This window comes from Manis pentadactyla, chromosome 9, assembly GCF_030020395.1.
Source record: "Manis pentadactyla isolate mManPen7 chromosome 9, mManPen7.hap1, whole genome shotgun sequence".
NCBI classification, from domain to species: domain Eukaryota; kingdom Metazoa; phylum Chordata; class Mammalia; order Pholidota; family Manidae; genus Manis; species Manis pentadactyla.
Genome location: NC_080027.1, coordinates 114,088,932 through 114,116,918, shown reverse-complemented (window position 1 = coordinate 114,116,918; position 27,987 = coordinate 114,088,932). Strand labels below are relative to the sequence as shown.

General features: G+C 34.5%; 1 protein-coding gene and 1 non-coding gene across 3 annotated transcripts in view; both read right to left on the bottom strand.

Annotated features, from left to right (window-relative positions):
• Nucleotides 1-27,987, bottom strand: part of PLA2G4A (phospholipase A2 group IVA) — a 140,428-nt gene that overhangs the window by 88,916 nt on the left and 23,525 nt on the right. For both annotated transcript variants that reach the window (XM_036912542.2, XM_057507962.1), the window contains 2 exons: nucleotides 26,157-26,259; nucleotides 12,170-12,251 (listed from right to left, as the gene is read on the bottom strand). In XM_036912542.2, coding sequence (XP_036768437.2) covers nucleotides 12,170-12,251; nucleotides 26,157-26,189 — 115 coding nt within the window. In that variant the 5' untranslated portion in view covers nucleotides 26,190-26,259. The remainder of the gene's footprint in view (nucleotides 1-12,169; nucleotides 12,252-26,156; nucleotides 26,260-27,987) is intronic.
• On the bottom strand, nucleotides 22,330-22,492 carry LOC118926100 (U1 spliceosomal RNA). The gene has a single exon (XR_005030337.2). It is a non-coding gene; the product is annotated as a U1 spliceosomal RNA (small nuclear RNA).

The following is a 27,987-nucleotide window of genomic DNA, read 5'->3' as shown; positions in this document are numbered from 1 at the left end:
TTGTTAGAATCAACAAAGAACAATGATTTTTAAAAACCACAGAAAAGCAGAAACACTTTGGCATTGAGAAGGCAAAGGGTTTACTGGCTTCTGTCATGGAGTTATTCTTCCCATAGACTATTTTAAGCCCAATTCAGTAATTCACTTCCGTTAGTCTTCAGCCATTTAAATACATTTTCAAGTGGCCCACTGAAAACAAATACAAGAACAAAGTACGTGTGAGTGTGTTAGTTGGCAATCTATTTAAGGTGACAGTTTGATATTCAAGCATTCTGCTTTCACAGGAATGCCATAGTGAGAACAAAAATTAAGTAATAATTTGTTGAAAGAAATGCCTATGAACACTATTCTCCAGTGTAGTCATGCCTCTGAAACTTCTGTAATTTAGTGATAATGCTTATTACGTGGAAAACTTAAAGCTTTTAAGCTCAAAGACTTAAAACCTTAAATGTTTTATGATTGCCAACCTTTTCCTTATCCCTGTACTTCGCTGGCTGATTTGCTGGCATAAACCCTGGGAAAGTGATGGTGAGCCCCACTAAAAAATGTATGAATTTCACCAACAGTTTAGTTCTTTTGTGAATATAAAGTTTTTATTGAAGGATAAGATACATGCAGAAAGGTTAAAAGATTGTAATTGTGCAGTTTGTTGAATTTTTATCAGCTGAACTCACCCAGGCTACCACCACCCAGACCAAAATCTAGAAAATTACCAGCATTCCCACACCTGCTTTCCAAAGCACTACCCTGCCTTCTATCACCATAGAATAATTTCATCTGTTTCATATCTTTATATCAATAATAGAATCAATAACACAGCATATATTCTTGGCTCTGGCTTCTTTTGCTCACCATTAAGTTTGTGAGACTCATCCATATTGACATGTGTAGAATAATATGTTCACTATTATGGGTGGAAACTGCTCCATTTTATGACTATTCCATAACACGTTTAAGTTAATAGGCATTTGGAGTGTTTCCAGTTTGGGCTATTAGCACTGGTGCTGCTATGAGCATTCTTGTTTCATTCAATACACCACTCAATTCCACCCAAAATATTACCGTCCCAGTTCCACTAAGCACCACCTCTCACCTGGACTATTATCATAACCTTGGAGTTGCTTCTGCCCCATCTTCAAGCCACTCTCCAGAATGTACCACCACCATGATTCTCTTTGTGGAATAGGCTTTTGCCTTCACTGCCTCTGAAGGCAGGTTTGAACATGGTAGAAAGGCCTACAGGGGCCCCCACCACTGACCCAGGTTCTTCCGGTCAGTGACCCTTCACCACACACTGGAACATCACAAGTGAACATTTAGGCCTGGCATCCACACATTTCAAACATTCCACCCAGTCATGCTGAAGGCAGAAGGGTTTGTTCTAAGGAAACATTGCTTCTCTTTTATTTGTGCATATCATTATGTTTTCTTTTGACATTTTAGCTGATTACAAAGCATTATCCAAGTCATTGCCCTTGTTCTAAAAATATCCAAGATAAGGGTCCAAAGACTATATAATTACAGTCTGAGTGGAATGAGATGTTCTCTCTCTTGTCGTCCCTTAATCTAGTTCATACATTCTTAGTCAATGAGATGTTTTGAATTGGCAACAGCAAAATCATGTTCCCTAGAGGCCTCATCTATATATATCTGCATAAAATAAAAATAATTCCACATAAAACTTTAACTTGCTGATTTGGGTATTATTGTTCCTAGCACGTAGGTGAGGAAACTGAGATTCAGAGGCATTTAGTTAAGGTCATTTAGAGAAAGGATTTTAATTTAGTCTCCCTGAAGCCAAATTCCTTGCCCTTTGTATGATAATAACCTTACTTATTTGGCCTCTATTAAACTGTAAATTCCATGATGCCAGACACCACATCCATCCCATCCACTGCTGGGTAACAGAGCCTGGCATGTAAGTCTGGAACCACACAATACATATTACTGGAGTAATGGATGGTGAACTAGCCCTGAGCAGTAACACTGCAGAAGAAGTGACCCTTATTATGAACACAAAACTCTCCCCTCTCTAACTTCTCTTTACTCTTGGGTAATATGTCTAAACCTTCTCACCAGGAAGGTTGTATTTATTTATATTTTAATATAAATCAATGTCAGTGATTTCTCCTAAGTGCATTTATATTTAACCTTTATTTCCAAGTAATAAATGAAAAAAAAATCAGAGTAATTCTTGAATACCAGCTTTCCTCCCTTTAAAACTCCGAGGAATAGGGTAGAGTGCAGGGGGCTTGCTTACAGTTCTCCAGAACGGGCTCAAAATTAGAACTGCTATGGTGGTAGATGCCAAAGGGCAGTCCCTGCAAATTGCTAGAAATGCAGAAGCCAGAAAAGTTAGTAAAGAATTCCGTGTGACACAGTAAAACAGAACTTTGGTAGTGCTTCTGGAAATATTGCAGAGAGAAGAGCAGAGCCTTTACAACAATGGCAGCATTTGCCTAGGAACTCAAATAATCATAGAAGACCTTGCCCTCATTTGCAATTACAGTCATTTTATTAGCCCTGTTTTGAAACTCCTTTATCAGGCAGTCTCCAATTTGAATTCCCCATTTTTCATGTTCCTTTTCCTCACAGTCTCAGATCTATAATAATGCTTTCTCAGAACACGTGTCTCCTTTTGTAAAGGGACATGAAACTGTCTGAATATACCACCAGCCAAATGGATGTCAGGAAGAAAGCCTAATAGCATTTACTCACAATGATTGGGCACATTTTGTACTTAAAATTGACTTAGAATATTCGTGAAATGGGTTACCACCTAGCATATACTAAAAATGACTTGTGATGAATGTTGGCATTCATGAGAAAACAGGGAACAATACAAGCAAAACACAACCAAAGAAGGCTAAATCTAGATCTAACACAGAGCTGAAATTCGTGTTGTTGCCTGCATGGCCTTTTTTTACTTAAATCTCTATGATACCTTTCTGGAATGAAACAGAAATACCTTTGTTATCAGTATCTCTGCTTGGAATGTTTCAAAGGTTTATATCTAGGTATGTTTTTTAGAATCTGTTTAGATGGGAGAGAAACATTAATTCTCTAGAAGTTCTTATAAAACATATTACTTTATATTATTAATTTTAACTATATGGATTTAGTTTTAATATATATGGATTCCACCCTACTCTATGCAAGCCTAGTTCTCTTTTCTCATTAAAACAAGAGTTCTCAGCCTTGACCCTATTGACATTTCGGTCCATATAATTCTTTTCTCTGGGGTGCTGTCCCTGGCTTCTAGCCACCAGATGCCAGTAGAATCTCCCAATCGTGACAACAAAAAATGACTCCAGATATTGTTCAATGTGACCCACTGGGGGGCAAAGTGACCACCAGTTTAGAACTACTGTACTAGAGCAAGGCATTACCCTTCCTATTTATTTAGCAAGTGACATTTATTCACTAACATAAACCATTAAAAAATAGAGCAAGTTCCCTAAATAATGTGTGTTAGACATACTATGTCAATCCCATTTCTAAGACCTTTTCTTATGATTGTTTTTTCCCCAATTGAACTATCCCACATCCGTTCCACATATTAAAAAACTTGACCTGTTATAAAACCCATTTCCATCCCCATTCAAGCTGTGAAGTCTTCTCAGAAGCTTATTGCCATTGCTTTTCACAATCAGTAGCACTGTATAATCTCAACACCCAATTACTGAGCACATACTCTCTTGGTTTTCCAAAAAGTTATTTACATCCATTTCATCTTCTCAGCGGGACCATAAATAGCTCACAGGCAAAACTGCTGCACAAGTAGACATCAGAGCGAGACAGCTTTGAGTTCTAGCTCTCAAACCTAACAGTTCCTATCAGCCTTGTGAGTTTGGACTATTTACTTGATGTCTTTAAATAAATTTCTTTATTTGTAAAATTAAAACAATAACACATATCAGTGTTACAGAAATGAATAAGTGAAGTATAATGCAAAGTCCTATGAGCTCTGCTTAGCATTTTTGTTTATTTATTTAATAAACACTTATACTGTGTACACTATGTATTAAGTACTTTTTTAAGCACTACATAATATCATGTAATCCTCATTTAAAACCCTATGGAAACTGTATAAGCATCACCCTGACTTAACAGTTGATGAAATGGAGACCTAGGAAAGCTAAGTAACTTACCCAAATTCATGTAGTTAGTTAATAGCAGAAGGAAGATTTGAACCCAAGCAAGCCAGTTCCGGAGTCCCTGCTCTAACCACTAAGCCATGCTTCCTCTACAGTATAAAATAGGCACTCAACAAAGTTATCAACCATAAGAATTATGTTTATTTATTTTGTACTTCTCAAGCCACTGAATGAGTACTAAGCACATGCTTATGGGGATATTAATAGTGGAGCCTTGCTGGAATATGATTTGGGTTATATTGCTTAACATTTCTTTTCCGAAGTTAGTATTTTGAAACTGTTATTTCATTTTGCATCTGGAGGTTTGTATTACTCTTGCATATCAACTTAAAATAATTTTGTCTAAAATTTTATTTAAAATATTTCATAAAAAAATATTGATACCATGTGAGGAGAATGGAAAAGTGCTTCTAAGGAGTCAGTAAAATTTACAAAAACCCTCAGCCTACGCCTCAGCTAGGCTTAACCAGTCATTTCAATCTCTAAGATTGAAAAATGTTTAAATATTAAAATATACTGAAATAACATATATGATAAACATTTTCACATAAATGCTTACACTCTTAGTGCAACAGAGGAATCCTCTTTGACATAAAAACATGGAGCGCATACTTTGGAAATTCAAGAAACATTTAACCTGTTTTTTAATTTAATTCCACTAGATATTAAACACACCTTATCAATAACGAAGTGGTATGTGATTTTTGGCAAGGAAAATGTACTAATCTAATGACATTTAAATAGAGACAAAAAGGACTAACTGTGCTCATAAAACCATTGGACTACTTAATAAACTACATGACCTTTTAAATGAATGAGGAACAGTAGTACCTTCCTATTACATTCTATTCTATTTCCTTACTACATAGAAAATACAAGATAAGAGAGAAGAGATAGACATGTGTTCTGGAACATTTTATTCATCTCAAAGTTACCTTCAATAAAAATCTTACTGGGAAATTATTTCATTATACTTAGAATTTTAAAAATCTTAGGCAGATACTCACAAATATTCCAAAAATGTGTTCAATCACAACTTAAGGGCTGATGTTAGGGAAATGTTTGATTCAGAATAATACACTTAAGAGTGGTAGGTGGCTATAGGACAATAGCAGTGCCATTTATAAAAAACAATATTTGAAAGTCCATAATTAATCTAAAAATGATTAATTAGATTAATAAAAGGTATTAAAAAGTCTCTGTACATTGAAACCCAGGAGAATTCTAGATAGGCAAGGATAGAAATAACAGAGGTATTTATAACCTACAAAACATAAAATTATTTTTAAAGCATAAAATTATTTTTAAAATTCTCTCTCTAGAGAGACAAAGAAGGAAGCAATATCCAAGAGAAAAGTACATAGAGAATTACACATAGTTATGTATTCTAGTCATTTACTCAAAATTCTCCACACTCTTACTACTATGCCAGACGCAAAGCTAAGCACCTATTTTCTAAAAGTGAGAAAGACCCAGATCCCAGTCTTACAAGGCCATCCATGTGACAAGTTCAACAGAAGTCAGAGAAACACAGGAGTGAACTGAGCCCAAGAATAACAGAAAAGACAGCAGAAGTACCATTCTACCGTGTGTTTCTGTCAAGCTGAAAAAAGAAAGATCCAATAATTTGCTCAATACAAATTGCTCAAAATACCTTGTCAACAAGTGAAACATTGAAAATTATCCCAGTACACAGACTACCCAAAAAGAATATTCTTTGGCTCCTATAAAGATTATATTGAAGAAATAAATGTCTTCTTATGTTGATATCTGAAATAATTTTAACAATAATAGGTAATAGATATTGAGGGCTTAGTAGGCAGGCATGTAAGGACTTCACATGTGATGACTCGGTGAATTCTCACAGCATCTATAAGACGGGAAAAAGACAGAGAGAGGGGACTTGCTCAGGGACACAGGACTGGGAATAATGTCCTGTCTCTAGAGACCATGCTCTTCCATAAATATACTTTGCCTTCTCACTGCAGATTCTGATCACTGTGGCATTCAAGAATGGCTACCAGGGAAAGTATATTTTCATAGTAATTTTTACATGACTCCTGTTGCTGATAAAGATTCTCAAAAGATTAAATAGATGATGTTTCTCTGCATACATACCTAACACCTTGCTTCTCACCCCAACATTTACAAATAGGAAGGCTGACCTTTAAGCTCCTTTCCCAAGCCAAACACTTCGTGTACTTATTAACACTTTGTGTTGAGAGTCATGTCCTTAGAAGAGGCTTAATCCTCCAGGTGGTCCTATAAGTGAGTGGATTGAGGCTGCTGCTTTGTTGAGACAAGATGGGAGGAAAGAGGAGAAAAGGTCATAAAGTTCATGTGGGCCTGGATTTTCTTAAGTTTCTACAAGTGTTGGAAATTCGTGCTCTTTGGGCATTGTGCATGGTACGGTTAACTGCTCTGTGAATGACCACAGAACCTGGGCTCCAAGAGTTGTCCCCTTGAGCACAGTGGTAGGGTCCCTGGTGTGGCATGTGATCACAGAAGGCTGCTCTGGTAGGCATTTCGGTGCCTATCAAAAGTGGAAGGCTGCATCCATGAAACAACATTAAGCAAAAAGTTTAACGCCAATGATAACAATCACCAAGGCTCACGGAGTCCCTTTTCCTAATCCACAGGCAACTCTTAAGTGCTCAGAAGAGCTGAAGGACCTTGGAGAGGGAGAAATCACTCATAGTGTCCTCCCTATTCTAGTGAGTGGAGGGTTAAAGTCAAATGGATACAATTTAGAAAAATCATGTTAGGTGAGGCTTCACAGACCTGAGTAATGTGGAAAATACCCACTTTATGACACTATTGTATGTTAACTCTTAGAGTAATTGCTTCATAGCTCTGCAAAGACACAGAGAGCAACATAGCATGATTCAAAAAGAAATGAACACTTGCAATAATTTAGTACTTAATAGCTAGTTTATATACTACTATGTATACTACAAATCAATTTGTAAAGGAGTTTTCATGTTATTTCAAATAATCTTACAGATGTTCCATATTCATCCTTCATGTCACAAATACCACATCAGTACTGCCACTGATTCATCCGGGACCACACATCCCCACTGAAGGTGGAGGTGGAGCCACAGTGTTTTCTCTTTCCTCAAGACTACAGGGTACAAACTCAAGGGACTTCATGAATCCCCACGAGAGTCAGATCAGATGGTTTAGAACATTTTTAAGTCTCCCATTCTGTTTGAATCACCCTGTTTTTGTACTTATGTTCTCAGATAATATGTGAAAGGTGACAATTTAAACTTCCTTTCTGGAGAACAGCCTGTTTTCAATAACAATAACCATTTATCTAAACTTTATGCAGTCAATACCCAGTACAGGTCTACCAGAGCTCCTTGCAGGAGACAGAAAAATGAGGTTTCACAATGGTGCAGGGATGAGAAGCAGAGTACCTACAGGTACCCTGCCTGGGTTCTTAGACAGGTGCCAAATATTTCAAAATCACAAGTTAGTAAGTTAAAGAAGCTTGAACCACATTAAAATATTTATGGAGGATGTCTTTATGTATATGAGGGAAATAGTATACTTGTGTGAATGTATGTGTATATATAGTATGTTCCAAATATTTAATCATTTAACTTTATGCACTGCAATTTTTGAGACAACAAAGGTATATGCCCTACTTTTCTCATTGCTTGCAATCTGGTGTGATCATAATCACAATATAAAAAAATTTTAGAATGGAATTATGGTACAGGTTTAAGGCATTTTTGTTTATTTCTATCACTTCTCAATGATAATGCACTGAGTCATGTAATTAATCCTTTGTAGCCGTTTAAAAACTAAAAAGCACTAAGATGTTCATGGTTATTTCATTTTTAAAAAGTAAAATCAGCAAAAGCCAAAAACCTTAGGCTCTTGAATAGAACCTTGTTCCATTTAAGGATATTAAAGTCTTTTTCTGTTCATAAGCTCTACTGGGTCAGCTTAAGTAAAAACACAAGAAATTGCCTAGACCCTGCTTCCCAAAATGCTGTTCACGGACCAGCAAATGTATGTTAGAAATGCAGGATATACCCCCAGACCTACTAAATCAGAATCTGCATTTTGAACAAGATCCTCTGGTTATTCATATGGACATTAAAGTTTGAGAAGCACTGTTTGGGAAGATTAGGTCAGCCTCAGACCTGCAAATGACACAGCCATTTAAAAATTAGGAACGTGATCCAAATCTTGCTTTGAGTTTATATGAAATAAAACATCATTTCACCACAGACACAGATATTAGGAAAACTAAAAGCTTAAACATGTACCTTAAGACTTAAGCAGTAGACTTATAAAAATTGGTTTAAATAAATGAGTTCATAATTCTCCCAAGCCATTTATTTTTTCTTAAAGTTTAAGTTGGCATTAAACTCCATTGTCTCCTGAAAACTTAAGGGAAGTAGATTCATCTGTAATCCCACAACTGGCTTAGAAGCCCTAAAGTTTATTGTGCTCATTCTATAAAAAGAAAGGATTGAGTGTCTGTTGAGACCAGACAAGACTCCTTAGTACATATGCATAGTTAGGATATTTAAAAATATCTAACATGGTATGGTATTTATCATTTCGCAACAATGGTATTCATTTGCTGATTTCATCTTAGAGAATGAAACATGACTCTAGTGTTGAATTCTGAGACTAGACGCCATTATTATACAGGATCTGTGTTTTCTCCAACACTTTTGAAAAAGAGCAGAAATTCAGTGAGGAAGCTATAGCATTTGTGCCAGCTATTTCATTTGGTTATAAAATGAGGTTTGTGGTCAGGAATGTGTGTTTCCCTACAGGTATGCACAAAGAAAACTGTTACCACATCTCATTTTACTGTTGCTGTGTTCATTCCGCAAACATGGATCTTCTGTTAGAAGAGGAGAGAACAATATAGAATACAGTTTTTAATACGTCTATCGAACACTTGGCAACTGGCATGATGTTACCAGGCTCCTGGTGACACACTACATCTTCCTGTACAACTTCCTGTAGCTTTAAAAGTGAAAGTTATGTTTAATATCTCCAAATTAATGCGAACTACTTATTTTATAAATAAGACTATAGGGACTCAGATGCAAATTTGAACTTCAAAATATGTCTTTATATGACATGAGTATAAGAGTTCAGGGAAAGACTGACACTGGGAATACAATACAGGATGCATTTGTGCACACTGAGATTAGCATCCACGTCTGAGAAGGGCTCACCTTGTTCCTGGCTGATCCAGTGCTCTCAGGGGAAACAAGGTAGTGAGTGAGATTTTTATGATTAAAATGTCAGTTCTGACCCCTCAAAAGATAGTCCGTTGGAGTGCTGCTGATTTTATTATGATGTTTTAGCAATGCAATATGGTATTTCTAAGTGAATCTAGTTAGAATAGGATGGCTTATCAAGGGACAAAATAAAAAAACAGATGTAATTCTATTATTATCTCAAAAAAATAACCAAAGCAGGTACAGGAATGTTTCAAGGAATCAACTATTTGATTTGTACAGCACCCTTGAGAAAGCCCTCCACACACCCACACACACAGAGGCAAGGCAAAAAACCAATAGCAATCTGTCATTTTTTTTTTTACCAACATGTAAAATTTGTCTTTTTAAATAAATATATACGCTATCAACAACATAAGAGGGTAGACAGCTAAATGCAAAAGAATGAAACTGGACCACTTTCTTATACCATACAGGAAAATAAACTCAAAATGGATTAAAGACCTAAACATAAGACGTGAAAGAATAAAATTCCTAAAAGAAAACACAGGTAGTAAACTTCTGGACATTTTTTCTGGGTATATCTCTTTAGGCAAAGGAAACAAAATAAAAAATAAGTAAATTGGACTATATCAAACTAAGAAACTTCTGCATGGCGAGTGAAACTATTCCCAGAAAAGGGAACACTCTTGATGGGAATGTAAATTGGTGCAGCCACTATGGCAAACAGTATGGAGATTTCTCAAAAAACTAAAAATAGAAATACTGTATGAACAGTAATTTCACTTCTGGGAGTTTACCCAAAGAAAACAAAACACTAATTTGAAAAGATTATGTTTACTCTATACACCTCTATGTTTACTGCTACATTGCTTACAACAGCCAAAATATGGAAGCAACCTAAGTGTCCATCATTAGAGGAATGGATAAAGATGTAATACAATGGAATATTACTCCACCATAAAAAATAATTAAATTTTGCCATGTACGACATCTGAATGGATCTAAAAGGTATTATGCTAAGTGAATTAAGTCAGACACAGAAAGACAAATAACATAAGATTCACTTACATGTGGAATCTAAAAACAAAACATGAAAAAACAAACAAAAACTCAGAAACAGATTCATAAATACAGAGAACAAACTGGTGGTTGTCAGATGGCAGACACGTGGGAGATGGGCAAAGTAGGTGAAGGGGATTAAGAGGGACAAACTTACAATTATAAAATAAGTAAGACACAGAGTAAAAGGTTAGCTTGGGAATACAGTCAATAATATTATATAACTTTGTATGGTGACATATGTTAACTATATGTATCATGGAGAACATTTTATAATGCATATAAATGTTGAATCACTATCTAATACACCTAAAACAAATAAAATATTATGTCAACTAGACTTGGATAAAAAAAAATAAGAGGGTGTATGTTTCTGTTATGATCTTCACAGATCCTAGGACGTTTTTTTATAGTTGTCTCCTTGTCTGTCTTTAAAGTACTTCTATATACAAATACCTCAACTTGAGCTTACTTGTTAATTTGCATAGATCAAGCTCACCAAGCAATATCATCGAAGCTCTTCTTAGAAGAACTACAGCCAATACCTATACATTTTCTTACTATTACCCTACAGCTTCTAAAAAATAAAGGGTTTGGCACTCTGTATTTCTTCTCTCTATTGGCCCATTTTCATCAAGATTTCAACAAGCTCAAGTCCTTCCTATTCTTAAAAATAAACAGTATATTCCATATTCATCTACAAAATATTTAACATATAATGGCCAGAACAAACTTTTTTTAAGTGAAGATTCAAATCAAGACTTGTGACTCAAATGTTATCAAATTCTTCCCATTGCATTTCTAATAAAATCTCAGTTTTAGTTTCTGTCATATAGGTGCTTGTCCTCCACCTTTGCTGCCTATTTTCGAACAATGCTGGACTTGTTCTAGTTCCTTGCAAACACTCTTGTCTTCTCTTGCCTTGGACATGTTGTCTTCTCTGCCTGGGACTTCTCTCTGCTCTCATCACCAAGATTATTTTCCTTCAAGCAACAGTTTTTAATGTCATTTCGGCAGAGAAACTGCTCTGTTTCCCAGACCAATAAATTTCAGTCTCCATTCTTTCTCCAAAACCTGTTCTGAGAGGTAAACTGCCCTCTCATATATTAGCAATATTCTAAAATTTTACCAAATTCATCATACTCTTCATCCATCTTTCTTTCTATGTCTACCTCCATGACCCCGAGCATTTAGTTAGTTAACCAGGAAAACTGCTTTTTAAAGCATGGAGAAGGATATTGCCAAAAAGTTAATGCAACATTATCCTTAGGCTATGGGTCACATCATTTCAAGTTGTCTTACACCAGTTTCTATAGCTATTTCCACACATAATAAAAACACTCAAAGGTATAAGAACTAGAGAAACTGCATTTAAAGAAAAATATCCTTTAGGCACAATACCTCACAGAGCCAGCTTGTTTGATGTCTTAACTCAGCACTCTTTTCAAATTAGAATTAAATAGAATTTCTTTAAATTCCAAAGATTTGTATGTCATATGACAGTCATTTCATCTGACTCCAAGTACTCTTAGTTACTGCAAAGTCAAAGGAAAACACCATTCTGACAGATGACAGATATCAGAGAACAATTCAAAAATGTTATCACTCGAAGATCTAGACAAAGATAACCGTGTTTGAAGAATGGACAGTCCTGTCTTGTCAAGGACTCAAGCAACTATAGGGTGAGCCAAAATCACACACTTTCAGTAGAAAAGCAAATAGAGCACTTACGCATGTCACCGAAGGCCCCCTTTGTCACTTTGGTGGCATGTAACACTACTACCGTGAACTTGTGGGAATACTGGTGCTCCACCTGGAAAATAAAATGATAGTAAATAAAAATAAGCTTCCAATATAGCATCCAAGTAAATGGTTCTCATTGTTTCCTTGAGACTAATTAAAAATAATCTGGTTGAAAGAAAGTAATATGCATACCAGAAACATTCTTTGATCCTAAAGCTGTTCCTTTTTTATTCTTTCCTCTCTCCCATCACAGAATTATTGAGAAATTTAGATCATGCCTTCAAATTTCACCACAGCTTGTCGCTTAGGACTCCTATGCAATCAGGTTTCCCAACAGCTTGGGAAAAAATGTAAATCGAGACTGCAGGCTTCCTAAGAGCACAATCAGCTTTGTACTGGATAATAAGGAAGTTCTGGCTTATAAAGGTGAAGTCAGAGGAAGATGTTTCTATTACCATATTTAGATTTGTTTGTTTTTATTGTTTCTGTTCAATGCAGTGTTTTGTTTTGTTTTGTTCTGCATGACATTTCCAGAGCAGTTTTCAAAAATCCTTTGAACACATGGCAATAACCAGTAAACTACTTATATTAATTTTAATGTATTTGTTATAAACCTTATGCACAATGTTAAAAATTTCTATTAGCCTAATAGCTTGCATACACGTAATAAATATTAACAGGTAGAAGAGTTTATTACAAACTTCAGCTAACTGGAAAGCACTCATCAAATAAATAACTCTATCCGCAAAACAGAATAGGGAAGCAGGAAATCACAAAGTTCTCTGAGGAACTGAAAAGAAAGTCTTTTTCTAAAGTTCAAGCATTGCTATTTAATCTTAGTTAAGGTCCACATTTATAAGATACTCCTATCTTTCTCAATTTTAATAGATTTGTTTAACTGATTAAAAAGTCCATAATTAATTAAAAGGAAGCTAAGATAATGGTAATTCTGAGAAATGAGTAATGACAGTCTAAAAGTAAGGAGGCAGAAAAAAAACTGTAAAAACAGATTCCTACGGACCAGCAGTAGTGGGATATAGGATCAAAAGTTATACAGCATTGAATAGTTTCTGAACATACCACTCTAGCAATAGAGTAATTTATGTCCAGATTTATAATGCAGCATCAAGAAGAGGTGAAGTCATGATTGATGAGCATACCTTGTTTAAAAGGAAGAAGAGAATGTAAAATCTTTCAAGATAAATTTTATCCAAGTTTACTGTCAAGAAGAAATATTTCTATGTTCAGAAGAGCTCTGAGTGACCATTATAGCTTATGTGCTATAAATGAAATTATCAATCATGCAGAAAAGATGAATATTAAAAAATTTGTGTTGCCTTATACTACAACAGAAAATCATATGCACTCCTCCAATACACACACAAAAAAGAAAATCCACTATCGTAGTTTATCATAGTTGGATATTTCACCACCCTTCTATCAGGAATGGAGAGATTCAGCAGGCAGGAAATCAGTATGGACATAGTTGAACTCAACAGCACCATCAATCAACTAGATATAATAGACATCTATAGACCACTTCATCCAGCAATGGCAGAATATATGTTTTTCCTAAGTTCACGTGGAATAATCATACAGTGTCTACTCTAGGCCACAATGGAATTAAACTAGAAATCAATAACAGAACTATAGTTGGAAAATCACAAAATACTTGGAGATTAAACAATATAATTCTAAATAATACATGTGTCTAAGAAGTATCAGAAAAAATTTTTAAATATTTGGAACTAAATGAAAATGAAACTACAGCTTGTGAAAATTGCTGGGATGTAGTAAAAGCAGCACTTACAGGGAAATGCACAGTATTGAATAATATATATATCATATATACATATATATATCATATATACATATATATCATATATACATATATATATAATATATGTGATATACATATGTAAAGAAGATCTAAAAGCAACCATCTAAGTGTCTACTTTAGGAAATAGAAAAAAAAGGGTAAACTAAATCCAAAGTAAGCAGAAGAAAAATTATAAAAGTCAGAGCAGGAATGAATAAAATTGAAAATGGGAAATCAAGAGAGGAAATTAGTACAACCAAAAGTTGGTTTTTTGAAAAGATCAATAAAATCTGTAAGTTTCTAGCCTGGCTAAATAAAAAAAAAAAGGGCAAGAGAACACAAATCACAAATGTTATAAATGAATGAAATGAGTTCACTACAGATTCTATGGACATTAAAAGGATAATAAGGGAATACTATGAACCATTCTAAGCTCACAATTTGATATCCTAGATGAAATGGACCCATTTCTCAAGACACAATTTGCCAAAACTCATGAATAGTAATAAATGATATGAATAGGCCTATATCTATAAAGAAATTGAATCAATACTTAACTTTCCAAAACAGAAAGTACCATATCCAGATAGATTCACTGGTGAATTCTACTAAACACATAAGGGAGAAATTACCTCAATACTCTTGAATCTCTTCCAAAAGATAGAAATATAGGGAATAGTTCCTAACTAATTCTGTAAAGTTCTTAATTTGTTCTATTAATCTTATAGCAAAACCAGAAAGAGACATAGGAAAAGAACTACAAACAAGTGTCTGTCATAAACATGGATGTAAAAATTCTTAACAAATTATTAACAAATAAAACCCAAAAATGTATAAAATAAATAACCATAACCAAGTGAGGTTAACACCAGGTGAGCAAGGCTGGTTCAGTGTTTAAAAATCAATTAATGTAACAGGCTGAAGAAAAATCACATGCTCATATCAATAAGTTAAAAAAAAAACTATTTGACAAAGCTCAACACCAGTCATGATAAAAACTCTCAGCAGTCTTGGAATAGCTGGGAACTTCCTCAACTTGATAAAGAACATCTATAAAATGCCTATAGCCAATATCATACTTAATGGTATGAAACTAGAAGCTTTACTGCAAAAATCAGGAACAAAACAGGGGTGTCCTCTCTCACCATTCCTTGACAACATTGTACTGGATGTCCTAGCTAATGCAATAAGACAAGAAAAGGAAATAAAAGATATACAGATTGTGATGGAAGAAACAAAACTGTCTTTGTTTTCAGATAACATGATTATCTATGTAGAAAGCCCAATAGAGTTGATAATTTTTTAATTTCTGGAATTAATAAATAATTATAGCAAGGTTATAGGAAAAAAGGTTAATATGTAAAAGTCAAATTCTTTCCATATACCAACAATGAGCAAGTAGACTTGGAAATTAAAACATAATACCATTTACATTAGTACCCTCCCAATGAAATAATTAGCTATAAATCTAAAAAAAAAAGTATGCATTCTATATGAGGAAAATACAAAACTTTGATGAATGAAAGCAATGGAGAACTAAATACATAGATATTCCATGTTCGTGGATAAAAGACTGAATATTGTCAAGGTATCAGTTCTTCTCAATTTGGTCTATAGAGTCAATACAATCCCAATTAAAATCCTAGCAAGTTATTTTGTGGGTGTTAACAAACTAATTCTAAAATTAATATGGAAAGACAAAAGACCCAGAATAGCCAACACAATACTGAAAGAGAAGAACAAAGTTGAAGGACTGTCACTACCTGACTTCAAGACTTAATGTTAAGCTACAGTAATCAAAACCGTATGGTATTAGTGAAAAAATAGACAAACAGATCAATGGAACACAATAGAAAGCTTTGAAATAGACTGACACAAATACAGTCAACTGATCCTTAACAAAGGAGCAAAAGCAGTACAATGGAAAAAATAGTTTTTTCAACAAATGGTGCTTGAACAACTAGACATTTAAATGCAAAAAAAAAAAGATTCTTGACAATTGATATCTGGAACTGGAAGAGCATAAAAAAATGTTCTTGAAAACCCAATTTAGGGATTCGCTTTTTCCACTAAAGAGAACTTCTCAAATTATTATATATAATAAATAGAACAACCTCCAAAAATCTTCTATACTCTTTTTCCATATCCTAGAACTTTTAATACCACATGAGTTTTCAAATGCTTAAAAACTCCCTTGTAACATAAAAATTATTAGCAATACTCTTATTTATTATTCAACACAATTTTTGAAAATGCTGCAAAAATGTATTCATATGTCAAATGTTTATTAATAACATGTACAGAGAGATGATACTGTTATAAAGATTCAGAGTATGAACCATATGCTGGACATTCTACTAGATGCAAATTCTCATTTAATTTCCCCAAAATCCTATAAAATAGGTGTTATTATTTGTACTTATAGGTGAGTAAAGACTCTTTGAGAGATTAACTTCCCAATACCTCATACATAATATATGTTAATCTTGAATCTAGAATTCAGTCTTGCTGTACCCAGTCTCTACTCTTTCTATATTCCTTTACTCACACAGAGAACAATACCAATACCAACACCTAAAAGGTGTAAAAGGCTGTTTCCATTTATTAAAGTGATATAGATAGTTATAATCTAGTTGGTCTATTACATCTACAGTTGATCTAAAGTCCTTCTAGTAATTGTTTTTTTTCCTCTTTCATTCAGCTGTCCATTTTAATCTGCTTTTATTTCCCTCAGTTTCAATTCTCGTTTCTTAACTATAATGAATGAAATATGTGCATGCTCTTCACAGGAAATAAGGAGCAAATTGACCACTTCCTTGGTTTTTATAAGTTAATTTTAGAAACATAATAAATCTTCAGATAACCTGTAAATTATTTTTAAAACAGGAGTGTCAAAATCATACCATCTCTTTCTAAGAGCTGGAAAGGTTGATATGAGAGGATCTGTCAAGTACAAATTCTTGGTGGAAAGTGCTCTGCTTCCATAAATTAGTATTATCCAAATAGTCTTTTGATAATCCCTTTCCATGTTTCCCAGGGCAAATATTATATATAATTTCAAACTAGGAAGGAGTAGGCTAGCTTTCAATTCGAATAGGAGACTTTGGGTTATGTCTCAGGGATGGTGCCAGAGGAAATGGTGTTATGAATCCACACCCAGTGCTCCCTGGGGAAAACTAATGACTTAGCACAGTGCTAGTTGATAGTTGGCAAAAAGAGATGCCATATTTTGACTGAGATGTCAAGTATAAGCTCAATACAATACTGACTTAGTCATTGAGAGTAAACCTTGCCTTCAGGTCCTGGATTACCCTAACTTTGAATGTCTTTCTTCAGCCATAATCTTTTCCATAGTGAAAATGGTGACCCTTTTCTTTCCAGAATCACAATTTCCCAGCCATTATGAAAGCAGCAACTATATTAAATTCATCCTGGGGAATTAGATTAACATCTGTAGCTAAAATGATTGGTAATTGGAAAAAAGCACCAATCAACTTGTACAAAATCACTTTGATGATTGTCCTAATCTGTTGAAAGTTCTCCCGTTACAAAGAAGAAGAGAAACAATCATAAAACAAATCTAATGGAAGAGAACGTATTTTGCATGCAAATATTTGTTTTTCTCCATTCAACTGCCACTACCTAATTTAACTCAAACTAGACTGTTAGTGTGATAAAGACTGTAATCTTACTACTGATAAACACTATGGAATACTCATTACCAAAGACAGATCACCACAATCAGCAACAGGCAAACAGATCTCAAAAATGTATTAAAAACAACTGATACATTGAATGTCATCCTAGAGTCATGATACTTTTTTTAGATAAGATACACTTACTTTAAGTTTCACTTCCTGATGTGGAGTTTCATTCTAATACATTTAAGAGGCACAGACATTGTGTTACTATTCTTCCACATTTTAAAGAGTGAATGGTTCATCTGTTTATAATCTACAATGCTATCCAAACTTGGCGTATATGAACAAATTAACCTAATCTCCAAAACACCTAATTTGGCAATAGAATTTGTTAGCTCTAGCAGGGATCATTCAAAGAAAAACATAATTAGAAATATGACTTTTTTTGTCCCTCATGAACAAGGTATTTCCTATTTATACAATAAGTATATATAGCTAATATGGTAATAACATTATATTATTATATATACTTACATATATATATTTTTTAATTAAAGTAAATATAAAGCTTATTTTCACTGAAGATAAAATATTTTAAGCCCTATTTTAATCAGGATTACTGGGACTGCTCTAACAGTGAAATCAGTACCAAAAATATTTGATGGTGACAGCTTGGGCCTAGAATATTCATTTAATGACACATTCACCATAAATTCATAGTAACATAATCTTCAAGATATCTAAAATGAAACAATCACCCAAATTTTTAGCACCTACATCTTAATTGGAATGGAGATTTTAGTCCAATGGTAAGTAAGTGCCCATAGTGCCACATACAAAAAAAATAATTTGAACATCAGCTTTTTGCCTTACTCAATACCTCTGAAGAAATTTATACTTTAGTAGGAGTAATTATGGCCAAGTTCGGACTGAGGTACAGATACACTTTCACCCTTCTGGAGGAGCCCGTTAGAACAACTAAAGTGGTATGTTCACTTGGAAAACTTACCCCACATATTCGTAAAGAACTTTAAATAGCAGGGCTACTTATTTTGTTTAGAATTACTGACCTAGGTGATACATCATGTTCATTCAAATCTAAGAGGTCTTTGCACGAATGGTTTTCAGATGTGAACCTTAAGTCTAACAGATCCAACATCTTTGAAAATACGGATATATTTACAGATGCTATTTTGCATTACCCTTATTTTAAAGGGACTTCTTAAGAAACTTCTGTTTGTCTTACATGTTATTTTCATTAGCAATAAGTAAAAGATTCATAACTAAAAGTCACTTCTCAGTCAGACAGTTATTTACAATAAAGTGATTGGCGTTGTCTGTCTCAGTTTCCTGCCTTGGTTTCCTCATCTGTAGAATGGCAATTATAATATCATCAACTACGTGGGATTTCTCACGGGTCCCCTCATACAAATCCAGGCTCTACCATTACAATTTTGCATAGGGCAATATTGAATGTCAGGCTTTGGGGATAATTTTTCCATGTGTGGAAATCTTTTAAAATGAGATTCTCTATGTTTGTGGGATTCTCTAGAGGGACTACTAGTTTCAAGTACAAGAGCAGCTCAAGGATGTCACTGGTGATGATACCATATTAAATAATCTGGGTGTTCCCATAGAAAATAACTAAAAACTGGATAAGGTTTTACAAAATAAGTAAGCATTTACCTAAAAGTAACTGTGATAAATTTTGTCAACCTGACCAGTCATGGGGTGCCTAGATTAAATTTTATTCTTGAGTGTGTATGAAAGGATGTTTCCAGATAAGAATGGCATTTGAATCAGTGGACATGGCAACATTAACTGCCCTCCCAAATGTGGGTTGGTATTATCTAATCTGTTGAGGGCCTGATAGAGCAAAAGAAGGAATTTGCCCTTTTTTTCTCTGTCTCACTGACTGAGCTGAGATATCTCATTTCATCTTCTCCTGATGTGGGACTGCTGTTTATGCCATTAGGTCCCCAGGTTCTCAAGCCTTCAGACTTGGAATGAATTACACCCTTGTCTTTTCTGGGTCTCCAGTTCGCAGGCAGCAGACAGTGGGATTTCTCAGCCTCTATAACCACATGAGACAGTCCTTCATGATGAATCTCCACATCTGGAACTATCTATCTGCCATGGTCTGACTGTTTGGAACCTTTGTGTGGTGCAAGGAACCCTCACAAAGGGATTAGTGCCTTTATAAAAGAGGATCCAGAGAGATTCCTTGCCTCTTCCATCTTGTTGAGGACACAGCAGCTAAGAACCTCAGAGAGGACCCTCGCTAAAGGCAACCATGCTGGAGGCTTGATCTTGGACTTCCAAGACTCCAGAACTGTGAGCAATACATTTCTGTGGTTTATAAGCTACCCAGTCTGTGGTAATTTGTTATAGCAGCTCAAATGAATTAAGACCTCTCTCTCATCATCATCACCATCATCTATCTACTTACCTTCCATTGAGTCAGTTTTTCTGGAGAACCCTAATACAGTTACAAGGAAGGCCTTAACTACTAGGAGAGAGATCAGAATCAAGGAGAGGACAGAAACTCTGAGAAGTGAGTGCAGTTTTTCCAGGAGAGCATTTGCTGATCCAGAGAGGAGTTGGCTGAAACTGAGTAGCCTTGAGGGACTGTGAGCCTTCTAAGGATAATGACCCTTCTAAACTACCCGCCTGTTTCGAGTCAAGAAAATCCATAAATTGCTCAATAGGAATAAGTGTGAACAGACATTCCATGTACTGGTGGCCCACTTCAGTGTCACCTGGGGGGCCCAGAAACCAACTAACCTGAAACTAGGGTTACATTTGCCCCTAGACTGCTAGCTTCCCTAGGAGCCTGATGAAACACATACAGGTCTCTCTGAAGAACTATTTCTACAGATGATTTTTCATTATAATGTTCAGTCAAACCAAACAACATCAAAGATAATTAGGAACATGAGGAGGTATGACACCCAGACTACAAAGCTAGCATAATTAATTAATAGGCGCAGAAACAGATCCACTACTAGACAAAAACAGCCACACTCATACTTCTACGGTTTAAGGAAATAGAAGTCAAACTTAAATATGACTACATAGAATGGGAAACTATGAAAAAATGGCTGAGAAGCTTTTTTAAAACAGCCAAATAGAAATTCAAGAACTGAAAGGTAAACTTGGTGACCTCCTAGGTATTTCTGATCTGTGTTCTGTGGTAAAGAAGCAGAAACATGGACATTTTAAAAATTGTGTGCACTTTTGACTCAGGTTAGAGGCTTGTGGCAGGGATGAATAGTATTGGGGAAAGGTTAGAAGCTTATCACTAACCATCCTCTCCCTCACTTCAGTAGAATGTCTTAGCACTCCCCCAAAATAGCTATTTGCCTCATAAATTAGTCTGGCATAGTTCTGTGCTTCTGTTTAAAGTTTTGTTATCTTTACATTTTTTATTTCTCAGTAGTAGTATCTTGCCTTCTGATGTTCCCTGGGAATACCTTACCTTATTAAGTTTCTAAAGAATACTTTTGTAAACCTAACAGTTTATTATTTATCAAGCCCTGTGAAACAGACTTAGAAGGTACTATTATTCATGCCGTTTTCTGCACGAAGCAGCTAAAACCCTGAGAGGTTACGTGCTCATGAGCATGTAACTGAAGACTGGAGCTCCCACTAGAACACTAGTTCTTTGATTACTTACCCAGCGGGGTTTTTACCCCCCTCTATGTTACCATAATAATCTAGACGAATATCTTTCTACTTTGTTGGTAAAATTTCCAGTCATCCTACAATGACATGTTTCAAAGGTCCCTGTGTTTTTGCAGACAGCCACGCTAGCACACCCATGTGGTTGACTGTCTCTACTGTGAAGACAACCTTAGTTTCTGTGGATGTGGGACAGTGGCCCTCCATTGCTAATAAGCAGTGGGAGGATGTGTGGATTTTTTGCAGTCTAGGGAAGTGACTCATCTATTCAGAGTAAAATAATGGCAATTTTTATAAGTACTTTATACTTGATCTATCCTTGTAAAATTGGTGTCTCCCTGGTCCAAAAGAATTTCAATAAATTCTGTAGACACAAATATCCTTCAGGTTGGAAAGCACTTCACAATAACTCTAGATGTATGGGAACTAAATTCTTCTATACATATTTTACTTCATTTTGTACCACATTCTTAAAAGCCAGCAGCACTGGAAGCGAGAGAACTTACTGGCTGTAAATTGCTGTATCAACCCACGGAATTCTCTGACATGTCACTGCATCACAACTGTGTGAAAATAATTCCAATTTTCTGTGCCTTGAGGCAGCCAAAACTGGGTCAACCTGTCTGCATGGTTCATTATTACTTAGTTAGCTGGGCAAGTTTCCCCCATCTTTCCTTTTTACTAAAATTGTTCTGTGTTGAGTGTGCTCACTTATATGTCTTGAAAAATATCTTTCCATGAAAACTAGAGCAGGGCATTTTGTCACTAAAACAATTTTCACACACACATGCACATTTTTTTTATTTTCATACACACAGCAAGAACACGAGGAATGAACAAAACTATAAAGTTCTTAGGATTCTCTTCATTTAAAGGGGCTATGCATTAGAATACTGATTAAATGTTCAGTTCTGATGCTAAGGAAGGTAATGCAGACGTAGTTTTTACATGCTTCATCAGATTAAGATGCCACATAGGTAATGATTATAGCTTAAATTTTTTTTTTCCAGGGGAAAGCGCGAATGCAGTCTCCCACTACCAGAAATAATGCAGACGAGTTTCCCACATTTGGGAAATCGCAGGGGTCAGCACACCCAGAGTGCAATTGATAAGCCTCGCCCTGGGAAAACCACCTTCGTGATCACGGTATTTCCCCTGCCAGGTAAGTATAGCTTAAATTTTTAACTATAGTTAACAAAATTTTCAAAAAGATGGCACTAATGAATCTTAAAATATCCAGATGCAGTTTGATTTTTAAATATACTCTGCTATGTTAAAAGAAGAAACTGAAGGCCCAGTCTACAAGGTCAGCTAACAAGACATGTTGGAACGGCACAGCAGTCAGTCACAAAGCCTGCTCAAATGAGGTAGAAGAGTAAAGGTCATGTGAAATAACAATTATTGTACATAATGAAATATGTTTTCCTTCAATCATATTGAACTTTGTTCATGTTTTTAAATCGTGTACTTTCTAACCTCCAGACGACTTCATATATGCTTTCTTTCCAATCCAGAAAAGTCATTTTCACTCTCTTCTAATTTCTACTGCACCTTTAGGTCCATGATTACATGTCACTTCCTCTAGGAATTCAAGAAGGATTCTTGCTTTTACTTATTCATGCTGCATAGTCCTAGAGCAATCTTCATTGTCTCTATCAGGGCTCTTACTAAGCATTATGGCAACTATAAAATTGTTCATTTTTCTACTAGACGTAAATTCAATTCAGGAGCCATTTGAGTCATCTGTGTACCCCCAGTGCTCACCGACAGGAACTGGTACAAAATGGGCATTCAATAAATGATGATAAGTGCTCGGAAAAAAATTGAAATAGATTAAGAGGTAGAATGACTTGAAAGTCCAAATGTTAGGATTTAGAATTCTCATTGGCCTTGTCTCAAGTTCAGGGTTACAGACCTTAACCTTATCTTCCTTCTTCTTTCTCAGTTCCAATGCCAAATTTCACATTAAAGTTCAAGAATTAACATTTTGATTAAATTCTCTAACAGAAATTACACACCTCTCTTCAGGTGGTAGAATGAGAAAAATTGATCGGCACATAAGATATAGAAACTTCATTATTATGAATAAACAACTGAAAAGATCTGACCTTCATCAGTTAAATTCATCTAATAAAGCCATAATCATGAAAGGAAAGTTGGATATTACCTCAGAAAACAAAGATTATCTCATTTTAAACTCTGATTATATGCTTTTTATAAGAATGACACTCTAAATATAAGGAAAAATATAAGTGAAAGAAAAGGATGCATACACTAATCAAATAAACTAGAAGGGATTATATTAATAAAAGACAAAATAAAATTTAAAACGAAGTCATTACTGGAATAAAAAAAGACCTTCCATAATAATAAATCATTAATTAAACAACAAAAATATATACAATTCAGAAGTTACATGCACTAATAACATATCTCCAAAATTCATAAAGCAAAAGTTGGATATGGAACATCCAACTGTTGTATATGAAACATTTATCAAAATAGACAATATGATAGACCATAAGCATGTATAAATATATTATAAACAATGAAAAATCATACAGAGTATACTCTCTGAGCAGAGTAGAATTAGATTATAAATCAATGACAAAGACAGCTAAAAAAATTACCACATTTGAAAATAAAGAAACACACATCTAAGCAACCCATGTGTCAAGGAATAAAGCATAATCAAAGTTAGGAAATACTATTGAGCAGTTATGGCAATACAACATTTCCAAACTTATGGGCTATACCCAAAGTAAATGGTCAAAATCAGTAAAAATGAAAAGATAAACATTTAAAGATTAAAGGGGACAAACTAAAACTGGCCTTATTCACAGGTAACTGGAATGTGTAAGTTGAAAATCCAAAAGAATCCACAAACTATTAGAATTAATGAAGAAATTCAGTAAGTTCACTGGATCTACAAAAATCAATTATGCTTCCATATATACACAACAAGTAATTGGAAAATGAAATTTACAGAGACCTATAAAATGACACTAAAACACTGACTGCCAAGGAATACATCTAAAACATATACAAAATATTTCTTACTGAAAACTGCAATACACTATTGAGAGAATTAAAGGTTATCTAAATAATATCAGTTTTGGATTAGAATCATGGGTTGTTAATGGATGGGAAGATTCAATAGTTTTATCATGTTGTCTCTCCCCTAACTGATCTATAGAATCATTAGAGTTCCAATAAAAATCCCAGCAATTGTGTGTGTATATGTGTAAATCAACAAAATTCATTTCAAAATTTATACGGAAATGCAGAGGGCTGAAAATAGCCAAGGCAATCTTAAAGAAGAAAAACTTGGAGGATTTACATTACCATATGTTAAGACACATTTCAAAGCTACAGAAATTAGTATAGGTTGGCATTGGGGCAAACAAAGACAAACAGACCAAAGAACAGAATACAAATCAAGCCACACACAGGTGGTTGCCTGACTTACAGCAAAGGCACCATTGCCATTCAGTCAGGACATGAAAGTTATCAGTAGACTAGATAAAGTCTGCCGTATATTCCAATCATGAAATGTTACATGCCAATGTAAAAGTATGGAATTCTTCTACTCACACCAACAGGAATAAATCTCACAGATATAATGTTGAATGTAAGACATCTATATGAAGGTCAAGAACAGGCAAAACTTATCTATGGTTAAAAAAAGTCAGATTTTGGTTACCTTCATGGAGTTTATTGACTGGAAGGGATGCAAACAACTTTTCTGGGATACTTCTAAACATTTTTATCTGTATGATGGTTTCATGGGTAGAATACAGATGTTAAAATCCATCAAGCTGAACAACTAAGACTTACACACCGTATATGTTATACCACAATTTTTAAAAATGGCACACTGAAATAGAAGCTTGCAAAGAAAACTGAGAAGGAACCAAGAGCAAGAAAACTCTTAAGAAACAGAACCAGAAAAAACTGACAAGGGTTTTAAGAAGAGAGGTGGGGGTGGGAGATACTGAAGAGTCCATCGGATTCTGCACCAAGGAGGACCTTGAAGTCCTCGGTCCAAGAGCTGAGCCAGATTTCAGTGGTTCAAGCTGTGAATGAAGGGGAAGAAGGCACTACAAAGAATTACAATGCATTAATCCTTGCTACATTGGCAGGGAAAGAAAGAGGATGGTAACTCAAGAGGGAGGTAGGGTAAGAGAACAATGGTTCATTTTAAGTAAAAATGAGGCTGTGGATTATTCTTGCATATCCATAAAAAACTACTTCTAGTCTGTATAAACCTAATTGGATCTCAAGTGTTGAAAACAGCAAAACATCTCCTCTATTTTTTTTGATGAGAAGAAGAGAGTGTATTCTTCCAATGGAGTTTGGAAAATTACATACTAAAATTGAAATTACTCAACTCTTTACTAAGAATGAACCACCCATAGAGAAAGTTTACAGAATTAATTACCCTGGAAATATATACCATAATATAACCCTCAATTCATGAGTTCTTTTATCTTCTTTCCGTCAAATCCCATGAAGGGTATAACTTATGCAGGCAGATTACTGCTAAGTGATAACTATATTATTTATTGTTCCATGAAAGTTAATGTCCAGTACTGTTACAGATGTTGGCATTTTTTCCTACCAAGTACCTCTTTTCCAGAAACTTACAGTGATTAAAAAAAGAAATTGGTTAGTTTTATTATGTTTTGTTTGTATCACATTAAGTTCATATGAATTTCATAGAAAATCCAGAATTTGTCATAAATTTTACATTACTAGCAACACTAGAAATACTCATGCACAGAAATATATTGCCTCCCTCCCAGAAGGAATATATAAACAATAAATGACTTACTATAATGTGCTGATAAGGATCTATAAATGACATTTTGGTTTCAATTACAGGAAATCTCTTCACACTTCAAAGGTCTTCTCTGGCACTCTAGCTTCGTTAAAACCTACAAAATAAACAATCATGATTGTTAAGCTTTCTCTTAGATGCAGTTCCAAGATTTAAATGATGATGAGTATAAATCTTAGGAAGAAAGTCTACTCAAGGGCACCAGATAGACTTAGTTTCCTAACAGTTTATATGAGTGAGTATATGCCCATAACTCAGGGAAAAGGTAAACATTTTGATAGAACTGTTTAATTTCCATATTTATTTGTTCAAATTTATTCTCTGAGCAATTAATAGGAAGTTTCAGGATTTTTTTTTTGCATTTGCCAAGTATTTTTGAGAAATTCATTGAAATTACGGAAAATTAAAATTATTTTTGGACTGTTTATAATTAAAATATGTCATTGTTTGTTTTCTCAACTGGGACACTATTACACAGATTCACAATAAGAAGGAAAATTTTTTACCTTAACTATTTGTTAAGAACTTTAGCAATATATTCATGTTAAATTTCAACTTTAGTGCTCACAGTGTAAATGAAATGTTTGTTCATTCTAAAGTACCAGCTTAATTTGGAAGTAGTTAAATAAAACATATTTTGAAAGAAAAATACTCTCATACTTTGCCTTTTTTTTTCCTATAATTACTCCGTATTATTTAAAATCAAATAAAAAAAACTACTCAGTGAATATCTTTGTTCCTCCATCATAGATTTTTTGGGACTTAATTAAATAACATTATTTTAACCTTATGTAATCACATATTATTTGGAACATCTTTTTAAATATCTTTATTATTTATGATTAATATGTAAATTCTAAAATGTTTTTACTTCAGAATAAATAAAATGTGTCTTAAATTTAAGTGATTTTCTTTTTAAACACATTTTAAAAATATATAAGAAATTATTTATGCTCATTGTCACAAACATGAACTACAGAGATGAATAAACAATAAGGTATAATCACAATTTTCATTTTGACTTGTATCTTTTCAGACTATATCTATGCATATTCATAGACTTAGTATAAAAGGGAAAGGAAAAAATATGAATATTTTTCTTACATCAAAAGGATTTCATAATGTGCTCATGATTTTCTAAAACTCACTTCTTTCATCATTTTCTCCAAAGCAAAAAGAATAGTGTTTATTTATTTTAAAGACTATTTTTAACAGCAGTTTTAGGTTCACATCAAAACTGAGATGAAAGAACAGAAGTTCCCCATATCTCCACAGCGCCCACACATGTACAATCTCTCCCATTACCAATAACCCCACCCCAGTGGGACGTTTGTTACAACTGATGAACCTCCTATGACGTATCATCCCCCAGAGTCCACAGTTTACCTTAGGGTTCACTCTTGGGGTTGGACTTTCTATAGGTTTTGACAAATATATGATATGTATCCATCATTATACTATCATGAGAGTATTTTCACTGCCCTAAAAATCCTTCGCTCCATCTGTTCATCCCTTTCTATCTCCCAAGCTCTGGCAACCACCTATCTTTCTATTATCGCCATAGTTTTGCCTTTTCCAGGAAGTTGCATACAGTATGGTGCATTTTCAGATGGGTTTCTTTCACTTAGTAATAAGCATCTAACTTAGCTCCATGTCTTTTCAAGGCTTGTAACTCATTTCCTTTTAATGATGAATAATATTCCATTACCTGGATGTATCACAGTTTATTGATCTATTCACCTACTGAAGGACATTTTGATGGCTTCCAAATTTTGGCAGTTGTAAATATAGCTGCCATAAACATCCGTGTGCAAGTTTTTCTGTG